We start from the raw sequence: 17817 nt of genomic DNA, 5'->3' as shown, positions 1-17817 counted from the left end.
TATATATATAATTATATATGTGTATATATATATATATATATATATATATATATATATATATATATATATATATATATATATATATGTGTGTGTGTGTGTGTGTGTGTGTGTGCGACTTTGCGTGAGTATAAAGACTACCAATAAAGCCTGATAGACCTGATCTTCCATTTACAGACAATTCCTCCTGGAATTCTTCTGGTTATTGTTCCTGTGATCCAGATTACTGTGTCTCCTACAGCATGCGGTATGGCAAGGATATGCCTTTCTACTATTGTGGCCCTTGTGGTGAGTGCTGATCAGTTCGAGTTTCATAAGTTTTGATATTTAGAATTGTTTACTCTGAATTACTTTTATTCATTTAGTCTTCGTGTAAACATTGTTAAATGAATGTTTTATAACAAGATTTAAATACTCATACATTGATAAATACAGGTTTCACTCTAAAATGTATCAAAACCAATGCTTGAAGTGAGATCTATAATTATCAGCATGACTGATAATGCTTTAGAAGGATTGTTATTATGTGCGTAATATTAATTCATGAATGTCTTCAAAAGCACGGATAGGTTCACAGTGCTCCAATGGAACTTGTGCCCACGAGATGGCCGAATGCAGAGAGGAATACTGTCAGTGCATCAGGAGTGGCAGCTTTTATGAATTCTATTACTGGTGAGTATTAGCGAGGTCCTCCTTACCATCAGTTCGTGTATTAAAAGTGTGCCACTTCCAATGATCTGCTTCTGCTATGTAATCTTCCATCACCAAAGCTATTTCCAAACGGTTTGGTTTCTGAAGAAGTCGAAACGTAGGTCACCATCACTTTTCTATTAAACCAGAGAAGTTTGCTGTGTAAGGAAATTGTTTGTATTGTTTGTATGGTGTTTTTACGTTGCATGGAACCAGTGGTTATTCAGCAACGGGACCAACGGCTTTACGTGACTTCCGAACCACGCCGAGAGTGAACTTCTATCTGCCTTTTACACCTTCGCACTTTTCTCTTGACCTTCAGCATCGGCAGTCCTCCCTCTCCTGAAGGCTGAGGCATTTACGTGTCATTCCATTAATCGAGCACTCGATACGTCGTCTCCCTCTTTCTCACGAGATTTCACTTCTCTGTAAACTTTAGTCAAAGTAACACCAATGCATCTGTAGCCAAGCCTCTTTGATCTGGAGTAATCCTGATGCCATTCTTCCTGCGAGTCTTAGTCTTACGCTTTCCTCTTATGATCTGTAGGTTACCTTTTTGGTAGTCTTCAGCCCCGCTTCAGCCTGCAGCACTCTGAATGGCTTAATTCTACTTGCACCCAGGGCCCACACTTATGTTGTCACGAACTTTATAGAGCACATAAATTTTTTAAAAGACCAGCGCATGTTCATCATCATAATTATGAATCCAATAATTCTGACATGTGCTCCACTTTCTCAAGACCCAATTGTTCCGACAACTCATCATATTTTTAGTGTCTGTAACATCTTTATTTGACTCTTCTCTTACTTTCACAGTTCAACACTGTGTAGAGCGTTTCGAAAGCTCTTACTAGGTTGCTACTTAAATCTCTCTCCTTGTATTTTGAGACATGCTGTTTTGGTACTTCGAACTGGAGTGCAGGAACCTTTGTGTGTGTGGCCTTAACCATAATTATTGAGACAAGGATCCACCTTTGATAAATCCCCGTCTCCTGTTGATATTTGGTGTGATTATTTCCTTTCTTCAGGACCCATTAGTCAAGGGAGGAGAGATAGCTAGTATTTTCATTTCTGTCTTTCCTCATACCCCTGTTTCTTTTAATTATGCCAGGAGTCGCCGCAAAACTCTTGATTCCGAAGGAGGATGTTTTCCTATTCGATGGGGATCTCTGATAACCTCGTTTTGTTTTACTGAATAGAATATTTTTCCTGTCTTTTGGCAGTGCACTGTGGACAGAATGACAAATCATCGGCATAGCTTCCTCTCGCTTGCTCGTGTACTATTCTTTGCCTTCCCCTACATTCTCTGCTTGTCTTTTATAATTCTTGCTTTTCTATAAACCAATACTAAGAATTTAACATATATCAACAGTTTTATGTTAACATTTATTCGCCTCTCACAATTATACACTTACATATACGGTGGTTCCATTTGTGAATATTTATTAGGAAAAGAGCATTTTGTCGCAGATTGACATGACATAAAATAATTTACCTCTTCTTTTTACTTTAAATTCCTGGATCCTATTATTTTTAGACACAGCTGCTACTTGCCAGTACGATGAAGCCCCATAAACTTCATATCAACGCCCCTTGCTTAAATTACCACATACACCGTTTAAACTTTAAAGGACCCGTCGTTTGGACTTATATCATGCATTTGAGTCAGGTCCTCCTTTGTTTCGTTTCTTCATTTTTTGCAGAAATGTCTGAAAACTATATCATTTCTACAAAACTATCATCTCTCATTATCCCTACAAAATCAAACCACTTCGCTGATCCACTATTTTAGCTTTCGTGATTCACTTTATCCAGGGGAATGGAAATCCGTAACAACGCAAGAAACTCATGTTTAGTTAAAACTGTTTTCTTTATATGCTTTACTTTTTTACCAATAAGACTTGATATGTTGAGTATGCCGTGGAACTAGATCTAATACCGTAAGAAAATCACAAAACTTTCTCAGCTGATTGTACTTTTTATAGAATAAATTCGTGATTTCCTTGTGTAGTATATACTGAAACTTTTTTTTGTAAGGGGGTCAGTCTCAGAAATGTGAATTTGATGAAAAAACTCTGCTAATGGATTTATTTATTTTATTATGAGTTCTGGCTTTCTGTTTACGATTTGTCTTTTATCAGCGAGATCCCGTATGTACTCTACGAGACTTCGCTTCAAATCTGCATCATTATAACCATTCTGATCGTCAGTTCGTTCATTGTTAGTTCTCTCTGCGCTGCAACTGGACTGTAAGTATCTTTGAATTTTGATTAACACTCTCTAGTGTAAGAATTAGGGTTTAGATTTGATTTTATGTGCGGCACAGTGAAAGGGAACAATTCATATGCTTCTGTCATACCAACTTAAAGTTACCTCGAGTCTTGCAATTTAAGTCGTTTTTTTTTAAGCTGGCCCCAAACCATCATTATAGTTAAAGCTAGAAATTTTGGGAACTTCACTCAGTAACTGGGTCTCACAAGTAAGAATGCTGGAAAGAAAGAGAGAAGCTGGTTTCATGAAGGAGAATTTGGAGGAGGTCCTACTCGTTTTTGTAATTCATCTTGTAATTTTAAAATTTATAAACCCCCTTGTGTAGAGAAGTAAGGTACATTGCCATGTTAATAGAATCCACATGCATGGTTTACATGATAATAGTACCATTTATAGAAGAATACCTTAAATATAGAAATACAGATCTGAAGAGCATGGATAAAAAGTGGGAAATCTGGCCTTCAAATCTTAGAATAAAACATTGTTACTGAACTGAGAGAAGAGAGTCTAAAGATGTAAATACTCCTCTAGACTCATAGGCGTTGAAGGCTTTGTTATGTGATGACTTTAATGACAGGAAATGTTGCTCTCTTTTTAGTAAAATCAGTTTAGTCAGGAACTAAAGTAAGTCCTTTAGAGTAATGCAAGGCTTTTCCAGTTCAGAAATCTTGGAAAAAGTGTAATCGAACCATTAGTTAGTTGCTGCACAAAATTCGTTTTTGTTGATGGTATGCAAATAGATGTAAAATTAAGTTGTAATATATATGAAAGGATTGTTAACCAACAGCACAAAAGTTCTTTCATTATATCACTAACGAACTACAATTTAAATCTGTCATTCCATGAACATTTCTCCTGCAGCGTCCTAGTTGGGTTGGGTTGCCTTTGGTAAAAATAGGGCAAAGTATTCATACTTTAGCCTTGAATGTAGTAAAGTGTTAGCCCAAACTTTTCATGGAATGTTTTTCACGAAACTTAGCCATGGCAGGAAATTAAGCCTCTGTCGAAAACCTAATTAACGGAGATATAACAACAATGTCTCAACGGAAAATATCAAATCAGCATTTAGTATTTAAAATATGAATATAAATACAGATTAAAATTTATGACGGCCAAAGGACATATTTGCTGGAAAGTTTGTATTTAGTATCATTGTAAATCAAATGGTATTACCTTAACAATAAAATATCATTTTAATTTCGCAGTTACAGTATTATCCGTTCATTAGTTCTCTAGCTTTGTTTATTTTAAATGGAAATGTTTATTTTAAATGCATATTTTCCTGCAAATGCTAAAGATTACGGGAGGAAGTTCTCTCTCTCTCTCTCGTCTATATTTCTTTTTCTCGTTCATTATTACCACGATGTGATTCCCACTCTCCTCACCCCGGCTGTAACCTTCGACTTTCTTCTCCCAAATGCTTATTATTTATTGCTTTGGTCAACAGTTATTTCAGTGAGTTCGTTTTCAGTGTCTTGAATTCATTTTTCCTTATTTTTCCATTTACTGTACTTTGAAAGTTAAGGTGTCCATTATAGTGTAGAGTAGTTATAATTTTGGAGTCAAGTCATACATAAACTGTAATCATACTGGGATAAGTATAACTGGTTATATAATAGCAGCATATTTTAGTTTCTTTGTTATGTTAGCTATAAAGTGCGTTCTAGTCTCAACAGCTATGTTTATAGATTATGTTAAAGATGATTGTATTATCTGAAATTAGAAAAATAGGTTCCAAAATATGCAAAAATATAATTGAACAATAAGAAAATTATATTGATTGTGTTTAGGGAAAACTATTTACTTAATTACCGTATGTTGCGCTTGTAAAAGTTAAACTTTGAAAGACCTTGTTTCTAACACATTTCCATTTTCTTTCTCGTGAAACGAAAGCAGTGACAGATGCTGGCAAAGCAGACGTTCCTCGGGCAGTACCTCGGAGGTCAGTTATCAGAATGTACGCAGTTCACTTAAACTTGGCAGAGGTGTTTTAGGAACTCCATGTCCCAAAGTCTTCGTTGTCATTTAGGAAGTTATTCATCCGGATTTTCCATTTAGGTGGAAGTTTTTATTTTGTAATTTGAAGTCCATGCAATTGCCTCTGACTTCAGGATCAACACCAAATGAAGGGAAATGTCGTTTAATATGAATGAAGCGAGAACTGCATGGAGGAGAAATGTGGAGGTACAGAGTGGTGAAAGGTCAGCATAGGTGAAAGGAACGAACGATCAGGCTATTTTGACATGGTTTGATCATGTGGGGAGATTGGAGTACGATAATGTGGTGAAAAATGTGTATAATTTGATAACGTCGGGAGGACGAAAGAAGGGCTTATTGCCTACGAAGCAAAAGATTGCATACAAAATCGAGGTATAACTGGAGCAGCGAGTATGTTTGGGTGTGACGTTCCACTGAGGAACCTGCAGTGTTTGCATATTATGTACAGGTAAATATTCATCCCTGATTCAACGGTTGAAGGATGAATGGGTAATAATTGTTGCTTTTTTTTTAATGTATCTCTGGCGCCAACTCCTACTAAAGGAAATTAAAAAAAATCACCGAAATGACGCATCACAGGCAGTCGGATGGATATAAAGATTTATATTTCTAACTTGTAAATGGAAATTTGCTGCATACTATAAAGTTGTATTGATTCCGCGACCCCTGTTGTTGGTTAGATATTTGCAGACATATAAGACATAAAGCATTGAACAAGAGACAAGAACTAAACCTTTGCTTATGTTTTACCAAGTGTTAGATCCCACAACAATATATCCTTTTGAAGCCGAATCAATTTTCAAGCTATGTGACAGCGAATAAGGCAAAAATGATACACAAGCTGAATTGGTTGAGATTAATCACGAAACTGGCTTCGCACATGCAAAGGGCATTATTACCTGAAATAGCTCGATTACTTATGAATTGTAGTAGGAAAACAGGTGAAATACATACCGTTCATAGATACCCTTAAATGCCCTTATAATTTGTAGCATGTGGATAAAAGGTTAGATGAAACTGGATTCTTATCCAAAATTGCACTTTTAAGTGGCATTATTTACTAAACTTTCTGTATACTAAATTATGGACGGAGGTTCTGAAAACAGACCCTTGGTTATTTAAGTGCTGAATCCCGACTATTTTATTTTTTTAAACAGACATCTGATGGGGATGCCCCACCAGCCTATGACGAAGTAATGGACAATTTACCCACATATCAAGATGCAGTGCAAATGGCCCAGGAGGTAAGTCATGTTACGCCATTTTCATCTACATTTTATTTGGGTGGAATAATGTCCGACCTATTTGTGGCATTTTCATATTTGGTTGAAGAAACTAGGCATACTCTGGCTCAGTAACTGTACTGATTTTCTCACATTGCCTCCAACGCCGCGTGACGCGCAAAGGGCCTCTTGTATCTCTGGACGTTTATAAAATTATAAGCTAACTTTCCCCCGTGCTTATTGCCAGATGGCTTTTGGTTTATAGTAGGTGTGTATATATATATATATATAATATATATATATATATATATATATATATATATATATATATATATATATATATATATATATATAGCGGTGCGCAACAGATCTTTGTTTAGCTAGTTAATTCTGTCTTAAGAAAGAAGAGGCCCAATAATGAAAAAAATAAAAAAAAATACAACCCTGTAGATATGGCCTCATCTCTTCCAGGTTGAAGGAAGGTGCAGAAATGAACGCAACGTGGTTGCCACTGACTCTCCAAGAACAAACGCACATCGCTCAGAATTCAGAAGAGAAATTGAGGAAGTAACGGAGAACAATGATGCCCTCTCTACCAGCACCAGTATTCCACACAGCTCTGATGACGAAGTGTCTTCAGACGTATCGTCTGGTTCACATGACTATAATGAATCGCTAAGCTCTCAGAGAGATCATCAGCCTATAGAATGGCCCCTCCGCCGACCGCTGAATATTCAGACAATCTGCTGATGTTCTTTCAACTGGTCTTTCATGCTAATTTTTGGAGGGCTTTTGTCGTCCTCCGTTTGGTTAATTTGGCGGGTCCCATTTTTATTTGTTACTTATGGGAGCAGATGTCATTAATGCATTCACTCTGTTTTTGAAAACGTTTCTGTGGACGTACATTCAAATATAGAACATTATTTCTAGGTTTGGGCTTGTATATACATGTATCTAACAGTATATCTTATAACTAAAGTAAATTCATACTAAAGTATTCGGTGGCTGGAACGCAGGGTCTTAATAATGTCTAGGAAGTGAAAGGAAAGCGTGCAAGATAGACACATAAATGGGGCTGTGTTGTGCTGATGATCATTTTGGGTATGATTCGTATGAGATTGTGCGAGTTCACGGGGATGAGGAGAATTGTAGGATATAAAGGGGGAAGGGGTACAATGTCACTTAGATTATTCATTTGATGTCGAAACGAACGTTTCAAAGTCCAATAAAACAGAAATATATCTTTCGATTCCTGAATGTGATTAAGGTTTACAGTAAAAATTCACTAGTAACTTTCCCGTATGATGACTTTGTCTTGTTTGTACTAAATTTTTGCTTAATGCTGTATACCTGAATTTGCTGGTCCCGTAGCACGCCTTCAGCAGAGTGGGACCAATTAAGAAATTTACTATAAATAATCACCCAGGTTGTATAGAACATAGATTTAAACAGGAATAATCCTGGGTTTGAATATTAGGTTCAGAGCTTCTCGCTCAAGTGGCCGATTGTCAATTTTTAAGCAAGTTTCTTTGAAGAATGACGATTTTTGTTGAAGCAACACAAAAATATTGTTATGATGAAAGGTGTAAAGTTTCAAAATTAAATATAAATATGTCTAAATCCATTCATTAATATATTGAAAATATCATTATGGCCGTACTTTATTTGGGGGTATTCGATAATCTGGGTAAAAAATTTACCCTGCGTTAAATATCATTGAGAGCGATTTTGACGGTGTTAGCTGCTGCCCGAAAAATTACTGCTTGCTATCGCATCACAAGGTTAGGAATAAAACTACAATGAAATATATTGATTTTTATATATAATTTGTTTCTTGTTTATAAAGTGTTTTGAAAGCAACATGGGCTACGTTTGTCGCGGGCGGTTTTTCCCTCACCATGACATTAAGATACGAGAAGAATAATACTATTGTACATATGCACTGTTGTCAGTCTTCTTGCCTGGAAACACGGGTCGGAGAATGGTACTGTGTCATTGTTGACACGGTGGGTATGAAGACTAACGTTTACGCTGCCTGGAAAATAGGGTAGGCCTGTCCTACCTGCTATTACATGATATTCCTTGTGTGTATGGGTCTTACTACTGATGAGGCCAGGTGATGTCTTCCCACTGGGAGGCAGTTGAAGTGTTGATTTCCATTTTAGGGGTATTGAAGAAAATTCCTGGTACTCAGCGTGTTTCTTTATTACTCAGTACTACATCATACTAAATTTCTCCCAGGCCTAGTCTCCTGGACTTGATTAATTTACCTAGTCTTCAGAACTCCTGGACTAGATCCCTGGATTAGATCCCCTGGACTAGATCCCTGGAAATATTCATTTTATTTAATTTTTTATTTCCAGAAATCAACACAAGTGAGTAGTTTAAAACTAGGTACAACAAAAAAATAACTCTTTATACTGAAACTTCAAAAAAAGAAAAATATATAAATTACAGATCACGGGAATTGCTTTTCCTTCATAACAGGATAAGTATCAAACATGGAATCAATTAATAAGTGTAAACCATTTGATACTCTACTCCACACAGTACTAAATACTTGCACACAATATATGTCAATGGATAAGGTTACCTGCAAGACTTCTGAGAAAAACTTAAACTAAAATGAGGTAAAATTAGGCTAAGGTGCCTTTTAACAGGATAGTCTAGCCTAGGCTTCTTCAGAAATCGTTAAGGATAGCCTATGCAAAGTTTACTTGGCTGATTTTTGACTAGGTTACAATATCCAACAAAGTTAGGTTAGTTACATGAGGGTACAGGCTAAGTCCCATGTAATTAAGTTTTCCGTGAATTGATATACATATAGCCTAACTATATTTATCAAAAATATTCATAATTCCTCAATCAAACAGGATTAGTCTAGGGTAGGCCTTCTTAAATTACTGTATAGCCAGTGGAAGATCATGATCGGCAGTGGAAATTTCCATGAGAGAGGAGGGCCATGTTGTGGTACCCTTTGGCACTGGTATTTGCAAAAACTGTATACAAACAAAATTCTTATAACTACTTTTTTAACGTTTTACAACCCTATCAAACGCTAAGTTACAACTCAAACTAACACAGCAAAACTTCATGATAACTAATGAATGTGAAGTATCTTTCATGACAATGAAAATTTTCCTCGTTAAGGCATAGCAACATGTTTGACTGGACAGGCAACTCTGCACTTGAATTCTCGTCTGCTACTGTTCTTTCATGATAATGATCTATTCTAACTAATGAACTAATGGTAATATTACGACTTTAAAAGCTTACCTTGCAAGGGGTAGATAATCATTTGTATTAATAATTGGTAAAATAGCCAAATTGAAGGCTGGACCGGTTGCGTCCTTCTCACACGAGAGCATTCGTGATTCTTACATGTGTTGTTAGTGTTACCAAAATGCAGACAAAAGATTCAGGGCAGCGCTCCCATACTCAAAGTGAAAGATAAACAAAACAAGGGACTAGCTACACTGCCACACTCGTCCACAACAGAAACGAAAACTTTTCACAGTTCCAATCACTTACAATAGCAGTGTAAAGATATTAGAGGAGGATGATGAATCAATTCCTAAATAAATCACTAATAATTAAAGGAATATTTTTCCCATTACACGTTCAAGACCACCGAGATAGAAGGCTTGTTCGATATGAGTCATGACGTGATGACGTCGACCCTGGCGAGCGAGTGGCGACTCACACAGTCACACTCGTGACTCTCGATCTTCCTTCCCTTCCATCACTTGGACACGAGGTGTTTTTGTGGTTCCGTTGTTTTATTTATGAACTGGAACATAAAACTTGGTATTTCTTCAGAAGCAATCCGCGGTGGCCTAGACTATGGCAATTGACGTTTTCCTATGTTATTTTACTTACTGAACAAGAATTTAAAGTAATATTTATTCGGATGACTGTAATTAACCCCCAGGCACCAGTACTAAAAACAGCGAAATACATTGGACCCCCCAATCCCTAGTGGATGTCGTATCCATGGTTACGTTCCTTGCAGTCCGTGCGGAACTATTCTTTAGAATTACCCTGCAAGAAACGTAACCGTGGATACGACATCCACTAGGGATTGGGGCGTCCAGTGTATTTCGCCGTGTTTAGTACTGGCCCCTGGGGGTTAATTACAGTCGTCCGAATAAATATTACTTAAAATTCTTGTCCAGTAGGTAAAACTGCATAGAAAAACTGCAACTGCCATAGTCTAGACCGCCGCGGATAAGTACCCTAGATCTACCTAAAACTTATATGGCATTATGAGGTAGCAACCCTTGGATACATCTAGTGTCCTTTTTTGGACGAACTTACTGTGGTAAGCAGATAAACTCGGAAATAAGTTCACTGCAACAGGTACTACCTATACTCTGTTTTTTTCCATCTGTCCATCCGCCTGTGGTGGTCGTGCATGGTAACGCTGCATCCCTGGCTTTAAATAGTTACGCTATGTGTAAGTTTTAGGTTAATAAAAGGATATCTGGGTGTACATTTGTAACTGAAAAGTGTTTTAGTAATTTACTGTATGAGAATTACACTGTTAATATTCGAAATAGGATATTATTTAAAGCCCGGGATGCAGTGTTACCATGCGCAAACATCACAGGCAGATGGACAGATGGAAAAAAACAATATAGGTATATTTGAAGCGCCTCAATGGTGTGGTTTGTATGGTGTTGGTATCCCACCTCGGTGGTCACGAGTTCGATTCTCGGCTATTCCATTGAGAAGTGAGAGAGATGTATTTCTGGTGATAGAAGTTCACTCTCGACGTGGTTCGGAAGTCACGTAGAGCCGTGGATCCCGTTGCTGAATAACCACTGGTTCCATGCAACGTAAAAACACCATACAAACAAGCAAACAATACCTATATATGACTTTTCTCTCTGGATGACTTTCGACTGCAATATAAATACAGTCTGCATTCTAGGTAGAAGTTGTGAGCAACAAGGTCAGGTGCAATACAAAGAGAGACTGGTTTAGCCTACATTGAATTTTAGTAGGAATTCATGTTAACTAAATTATAATGCTTAACAGAGTCGAATAGGAATAGGCTAGCCTAAGTCAAAGAACTCCCAGTGTAGCCTATACCATACAACACCCTGTGTAGCCTGTGTCCAACAACTCCCAGTTCAGGACTTATAAAGCTTGGAAGGCAAAACTAATAATGGTAGCAGTAGTCAGGTAATGCAAGCAGCATATAAAAAGTTACCAACAAGCAAAGGAAGGGCAAACACATCAAACAAGCAAACCTAAGAAAGGTAAACTTACGTACTGCAAGTGCATATAACTCCTGAATGCTGTAGCCTATATGTGGTAAAGAGCCTTATTGGAATGATTGTGGCAAGGGCCTGTGTCTGGTAAGAAGGTTGCAAACATGATTCCTAACTGCGTGATAGAACCTTCAGACAAGGTACTCATGAGGTACATTAGCACAGACATATAAGTTATAGGTTCATTACAACGTAAGTACATTATATTGTTGGGGAAATAGGCAAGTTTCCATTGACAATAGGCAAAGGCATGGGAAAAACCTTTTGGGCCTAGATGGGTTAAGGTGATAAAAAGTAGATTGGCATAGTATTCTAAGGGTTACAGGTTCAAAACAGGAGCCTACAGTAGAAATTTCACTAACCTAACCTAACCTATTCTCATTGCATTACTAGGTTTCAGTGCTCATATACACACAAAAATATTAAAAGACCATCTTTCTTCTTCCACAGGTAAAACTTCAGTACAGATTATGAAATACTATACTTATGCCACAATGCCCTACCAACAGTTAAGCCTAACTGTACAGCACATGCATTTTTCATGTCACTTTAGTACGTCACTTAGGAGATCTCAAGATTCCTACAGAGGTTCATGATATAAATATCATTAAGCAGATATTCAGTAACTCCAAAGAGCTGATACTGTTGAATGTATTTAATGACTGAATAAATTTGATTATTCATCAGAGCTGGTAATATTGTGTTTTTGTTATACCTATAGTTGTTCCACTTCCCCTCAAAGTTACTGTACCATCAGGAGAGTGTTTTTTCAAACAGGTCTGCCCAACATCATAACAAAAGGTCTCAAATTTTTTTTATATACATCAAGAGTAAATGTAAATCATTACTACCCAGTGACAAAATAGTGATACTGATGGTGGATGAAACTCACGTACTTATACTAATATGTACCATATTTTCATTATAAAGGCAAAAGTATTGTTGGTTCAGCCTTTGGCTATAGTGAAGCTGCAACAGGTGCATTTTACTTTATGTTGAACAGGTAAAGTCTAAATTCACGTAAGTTGCACAAATTCCCAAGTAAAGCATAAAAGCTGATGTTCTGCACTGCATACTGAAGAACGTTATTATAGGCTTAGAAAAAAATAATTTCTACAGTGTTTTGCATTGTAACATCATAATGCTATCATTGGGAAAGCAATGTTCTATTTTCCCAGCATTCCACGGCTGTCTACAGTGTATCCTCACCCATTTCAGAGTAACAAATGCCCTTTTTCGTGTATGTTTAAAGAAAATTGTTAAAATATATCAGGAATAATTGGCTTGGCCAAAAAGTTATAAATAAAACAATGAAGTTACCTCAGTTCTCCTTTGATGTCAATAATTTGGAAAACTAAATTCATTATGCACCATTCAGCCCCTTGAAAAACTTCATGATATAGATGTTTACTCAATGAACATTCATATAAACTATCATTAAACCTTTGAGAAACAAAATGTTCATTTAGGTTTACAAATATCCAATGAATATATCGTTCAAGCTTTACTTACTTTTGGAAAAAATCACTCCTTTTATTCAAGATGCAAATATCAAAATTTTACATTTGGTCGACAAGCATGAATTTAAACGTTTAAATGTCAAAGGGTAAATAATAGATAAGTTGCTCAATAAGTAATGAAGGTTATAGAACAGAAAAACAGAAAAGTTAACAATATGGGTTTCTACCAACGTTTCATTGAATAATTGTTCAAGAATATAACTAAGTGCCTTGGTGGCATGGTTGGTATGGTGTTTGCATTCCACCTCGGTGGTCGCGGGTTCGATTCTCGTCCATTCCAGTGAGGAGTGAGAGATGTGTATTTCTGGTGATAGAAGTTCACTCTCGACGTGGTTCGGAAGTCACGTAAAGCCGTTGGTCCCGTTGCTGAATAACCACTGGTTCCATGTAACATAAAAACACCATACAAACACAGAAAATAACTATTGGTCGTATATTTTACAAATTTACTGTTGCCAAAATTAGTTCTGCTGAATTTTGATGCATAGGCACTCAGTCTTTTTCCAAGTGGATTGTTGATGCTAACACTTTTACCAGAGTGGAGCTCCTGATTAGATTGTGTTTACTGGGTGTATTTTGGGTAACCATGATTACATGTCTGGAACATCATCGCATGAAACTGTGGGTATGTGATTTAATGCTGAAACATGATTGGTTGATTTGTTAAAAGATAAACAAATTGTAGAATTTTGGAAATCAGGCATTCTGTGAAAGAACTGGGTTTGTTTACAGTCATGGTGCCTTTGGTTGGCGTACAAGTCTGACTTTTTGAGGTTATGACCACTATGTAATCAGTCACATTGGACATTTCATGCCTACCTCCAATCACAAGATCCATACACATAATATAGAGCGTATGAGGAGGGACCTCAAAGAATGGATTATGCAAAGTGGAAACAAATCTGAGTGTTTTAGAACATTATCTTCTCCTGTTTCTTTTTTGTACATAAATTTCCTAAGAAGCAGCTGCTTTGTAGTGTATTCATAACAGGTAGGAAGCTGTACTTCCACACCCTTGACACCCAGCTGCCTTCAACATCCAGGGAAAATCTTAACCCTAGGCTTAGTTGGAAGATGTCAATCCCACTGACAGTTCTGATTCAGATTAAATTTAGGGTATGTAATGTTTTATATTGAACTAGGGTAAGGACCTGTTATTCTAGGTTAGTTAGGTTGTAACATTTATTATTTATTTGCATTGCCTAATGTTAAGTTAGGTAGGGTATCTTGGGCTAGGTGAGGACCCAGTGGCCTAGATGAGGTTAAGTGGGGGTCAAAGAAAGGCAAAGCCACAAACTCTCCCCTATCCCCTCTTTTCCCCGCCTTGGGCTAGGTAAGGACCTTGCATTGTAGGTTAACCTACTTGGGGGTGTCAGGAGCTAGGTTAGGGCCCGGTGTCATAGGTTACGTTAGGTGGGGGGAATACCTGAATATGTATTACTTTTGTGTCTTCCCCCCACCCCCCCAAAAAAAAACACGGTCATAGGTCAAGTTAATTAACTTTAAACTCCCCCTCCCCCTCTCCACCCCCACCCCCATCCCTCCTCAATATGAAGTCTCCAACAAAAGATTGGGAAAAAAAGCTTTAATGATAATATATTATTATGTATTTGTTTCAAATTTTAAATAATTTACTATATGAATGCAAAAAGTTGTAAATATAGCATGGAAAATATGAAAAAAGAATTAATAAAAGTTTATCTGTGCATAAAAAACCTCACAACTCATACACCAAAGGAAATACATATCAGGGTACGTACTGAGAGAGGTAGAGAGGTTTACATCACAGCTGTTGTGATTTTGATTGATTTTAGTACTGTAATTTAACTAAAGTTTGCTAGTACGTATCATAAAGATTTTATGTACAAAAATACAATTGATAAAAATGTTATACATAAAAGCATGCAAACTTATAAATTACTTCAACAATTAAACATAACATAACCACTTCTGCAGGGATTCTTTAGGATTCTGCAAATGTCATGTGTCTGTGAAAAAATCGTGTATGCCAGTAGCGCCTCAGTGGCGTGGTTGGTATGGTGTTTACGTCCCACCTCGGTGATCACGGGTTCGATTCTTGGCCATTCCATTGAGAAGTGAGAGATGTGTATTCCTGGTGATAGAAGTTCACTCTCGACGTGGTTCTGAAGTCACGTAAAGCCGTTGGTCCCGTTGCTGAATAACCACTGGTTCCATGCAACGTAAAAACACCATGAAGTTCCAATGAAAAGTTCAAGTGTGTGTATGATCACTTAAGATTGATATATTACTGTACCTATTTGCTAAGAGAAGGAATATTAGAAACACTCGAAGCATACTTTAAAACGTACATAAAAATAATTTCAAATCCTAAATGCAATGATAGTATAAAGAAAAATGTTACTACAAGGGCATCAACTGGTGGAGTTAGTGGGGTAAAGGGAGAATAAGACTTGTCTTGCATCCCTCTTGCCACTTCACCCTTTCTTTGGCCACCATCACGCTCTCTTTCCTGTGCATGCATTGGATTCTTAGATGTGGATGAGGAGCTTCACCTCTTTGTGTGTATTTGTTTTAATTTGTGTATGGTGATTTTATTTTTCCCCTATGAAAGAAGCATGACCAGTATTAATATGTTGCTTGTGTACGGTAGCCTTGCGTTTGTTTCATGTTCCCCATATTGGTATATCCACATGTATTTCCTGTTTGTTGTAAGGACGGAATATTCTTGTTCCCTTCCCTGAGAGGAATGTTTTTTTTTACCTATGCCTCTTGGAAAAGTTTTGGCAAGAGAGAGTAAAGAAAATTTTGAAAAGTTTGGCAAGAGAGAGTAAAGAAAATTTTGAAAAGTTTAGCAAGAGAGAGTAAAGAAAATTTTGAAAAGTTTGGCAAGAGAGAGTAAAGAAAATCTTGAAAAGTTTGGCAAGAGAGAGTAAAGAAAATTTTGCCAGGTTCCTTTTTGATGGGGATGAGGGTAACACTCCTTTAGTGACACTGCCGAATCCTCCTTTTCTACCACCAGCTGCCAATTCTCTTCTACTTACACCTGGATCTTCCCTTCCTGGGAGAGCTAGCTTTCCTAAGTCCTACAAACGTGCCCATCCCTTATATGAGGACAAGGAAGCCTGATGTCTTCTTGAATATTTTGTGAAGTCGTACCTACATGTATGTAACCTTCCAGGCAGCCCACTTGCTGCTTTCATTTACTTGCTTTGAGGAAGGAAGGATGTTGAACCAACCATTGATGTGTGCGCTATATTGCTTCTGCAGTACCTATGGCTACCATGTTTGCTACAGGTGATCCTCTGTGGTGGTGTTTTTGCTGGAAGCTGATCCTGCAGGTGTTACGACTATGTACTAGTACTGATTTAGCCTCGACCACTCCTTCAGATTTGAAGGCAGGTAAGATGTCTGAGAAGAAAGGAAGAAATGTTATCTTCTATTATTTGTGTCAGGAGGGTTTGCTTTCCAGTCAGAGTATCTGTTCATTGGATTGCGACTACCTTATTCACCTCAGTTTCTGCATCTATCATGTATCCCAGCAGGGTATTGGTAAGACAAATTATGCACCAAAGACATGACCCATATATTTTTATGACTCCTGAATGTTTGTCTTGATGCATTTTTTATCACAATTTTTGGAACCTTCGAATAAATGGCTCCTAGATTATTCATTAAATTGCTCAAATGCTAAGAATATGTAACATTGGGATACACTAAGTAAAAACCCAAATGACATAATTAACTACATATTTGGAATCAGTTATCCCACATGAACAGTTTAGTAAAAAAAAAAAGAACAAAAAGGGAAATAAGCTACTAACTGCAGTAAACAAACAAGCTGAAAAAAGGGTCACCATCACTTGGTAAGCGGTCTCACTTTTTCTTTAGCCAGCTTGGAGTGCTCTCTCATTGTGGCTTTAGTTGTTTATGCCAATTTCGTGAGTATTTTCTTGTTTGAACATTTAACAGTTTTATTCCACCCTTATCCCTGCCTCTTTTGCTCATTCTTTCCTTTGATTTGGTCTGAGCATGACACTAGATAATTACCGTGCCCTGTCTAGCAGTGAAGGCCAAGGTGGATGTGCTGAGCTCTGTAGTTGAAACTGTTTCATACTGCTTATTCTTGCATTGTTGTTTTCTCGTGTTATGTCTGTACTGTTGGTTTTTCTGCAGAAGTAGCCATCATTGGATATTCCAGAAGACTCCTCTATTGCTGCTTTTCTGGTCTTCTTAGCCTTGGCAAAAATGTTTCCGTTGCTGCCGTTACTTTTCCTGCTAATGAGCCCAGCATGGTGAACTTCATGTAGTGATTGTTTTGGCTATGAGATAGACCTTGTTGATGTCAACTGCTCTTGATGTTTTCTCTTACTGTGGCTAGAGTAAGACCCATGCATGGGGTCTTCTGAGCTACGAGAACTCAATCTGTCAGTTCCTTCCAGACATGCTCTTCAGAAGTCCTTGTATTCCTTGTTTATAAGGTACCTGCTTTCTGGGTTTTAACTTTGACAGCAATTATCAGAAGTCTGACATCAAATGGAGCTGAAGTGAAGTCCTAGAAGATTTTAAAGTCTGTAATTTTAAAGTTTTGGCCCATACATCTTGAGAGGGTATAGATCATCTGACACATAAGATAGTACAAAGCCATCTATTTATTTAAACTGCGTTATTTGTCTCAAATATATTCTTCAGCTAGCACTAACCAGTTGAAGATTTTAGAATCTATTCACTATGGTGACATCAAAATGGCCACTGGTGCTTTGAAGTTATCCCCTATTTAGTCTGTTCATTAATGAAAAAGAGTTGCCTTTGGCCTTTGGAATATGCCTAGTTTTCTGTGATTAGATATTAGTACTGCTATAG

At 37.2% G+C, this 17817-nt stretch overlaps 1 protein-coding gene across 2 annotated transcripts in view; it reads left to right on the top strand.

The window, feature by feature from the left end:
• The window catches only part of LOC135198486 (uncharacterized), an 11973-nt gene extending 3335 nt beyond the window's left edge, over positions 1-8638 (top strand). Inside the window, exons 4-9 of one of the 2 annotated variants that reach the window (XM_064226077.1) lie at positions 175-285; positions 558-669; positions 2829-2936; positions 4855-4900; positions 6114-6200; positions 6651-8638. In XM_064226077.1, the coding sequence (XP_064082147.1) occupies positions 175-285; positions 558-669; positions 2829-2936; positions 4855-4900; positions 6114-6200; positions 6651-6929 (743 nt within the window). In that variant the 3' untranslated portion in view covers positions 6930-8638. Of the gene's footprint in view, positions 1-174; positions 286-557; positions 670-2828; positions 2937-4851; positions 4901-6113; positions 6201-6650 lie in introns of both variants that reach the window. The other variant, XM_064226076.1, reaches the window with a different exon arrangement.
• The last annotated feature ends 9179 nt before the right edge of the window (positions 8639-17817 follow it).

This window comes from Macrobrachium nipponense, chromosome 22 (genome assembly GCF_015104395.2).
Source record: "Macrobrachium nipponense isolate FS-2020 chromosome 22, ASM1510439v2, whole genome shotgun sequence".
Taxonomy (NCBI): domain Eukaryota; kingdom Metazoa; phylum Arthropoda; class Malacostraca; order Decapoda; family Palaemonidae; genus Macrobrachium; species Macrobrachium nipponense.
Note: the sequence above shows the minus strand (reverse complement) of the source record. Positions and strands in the feature narration are given on the sequence as shown.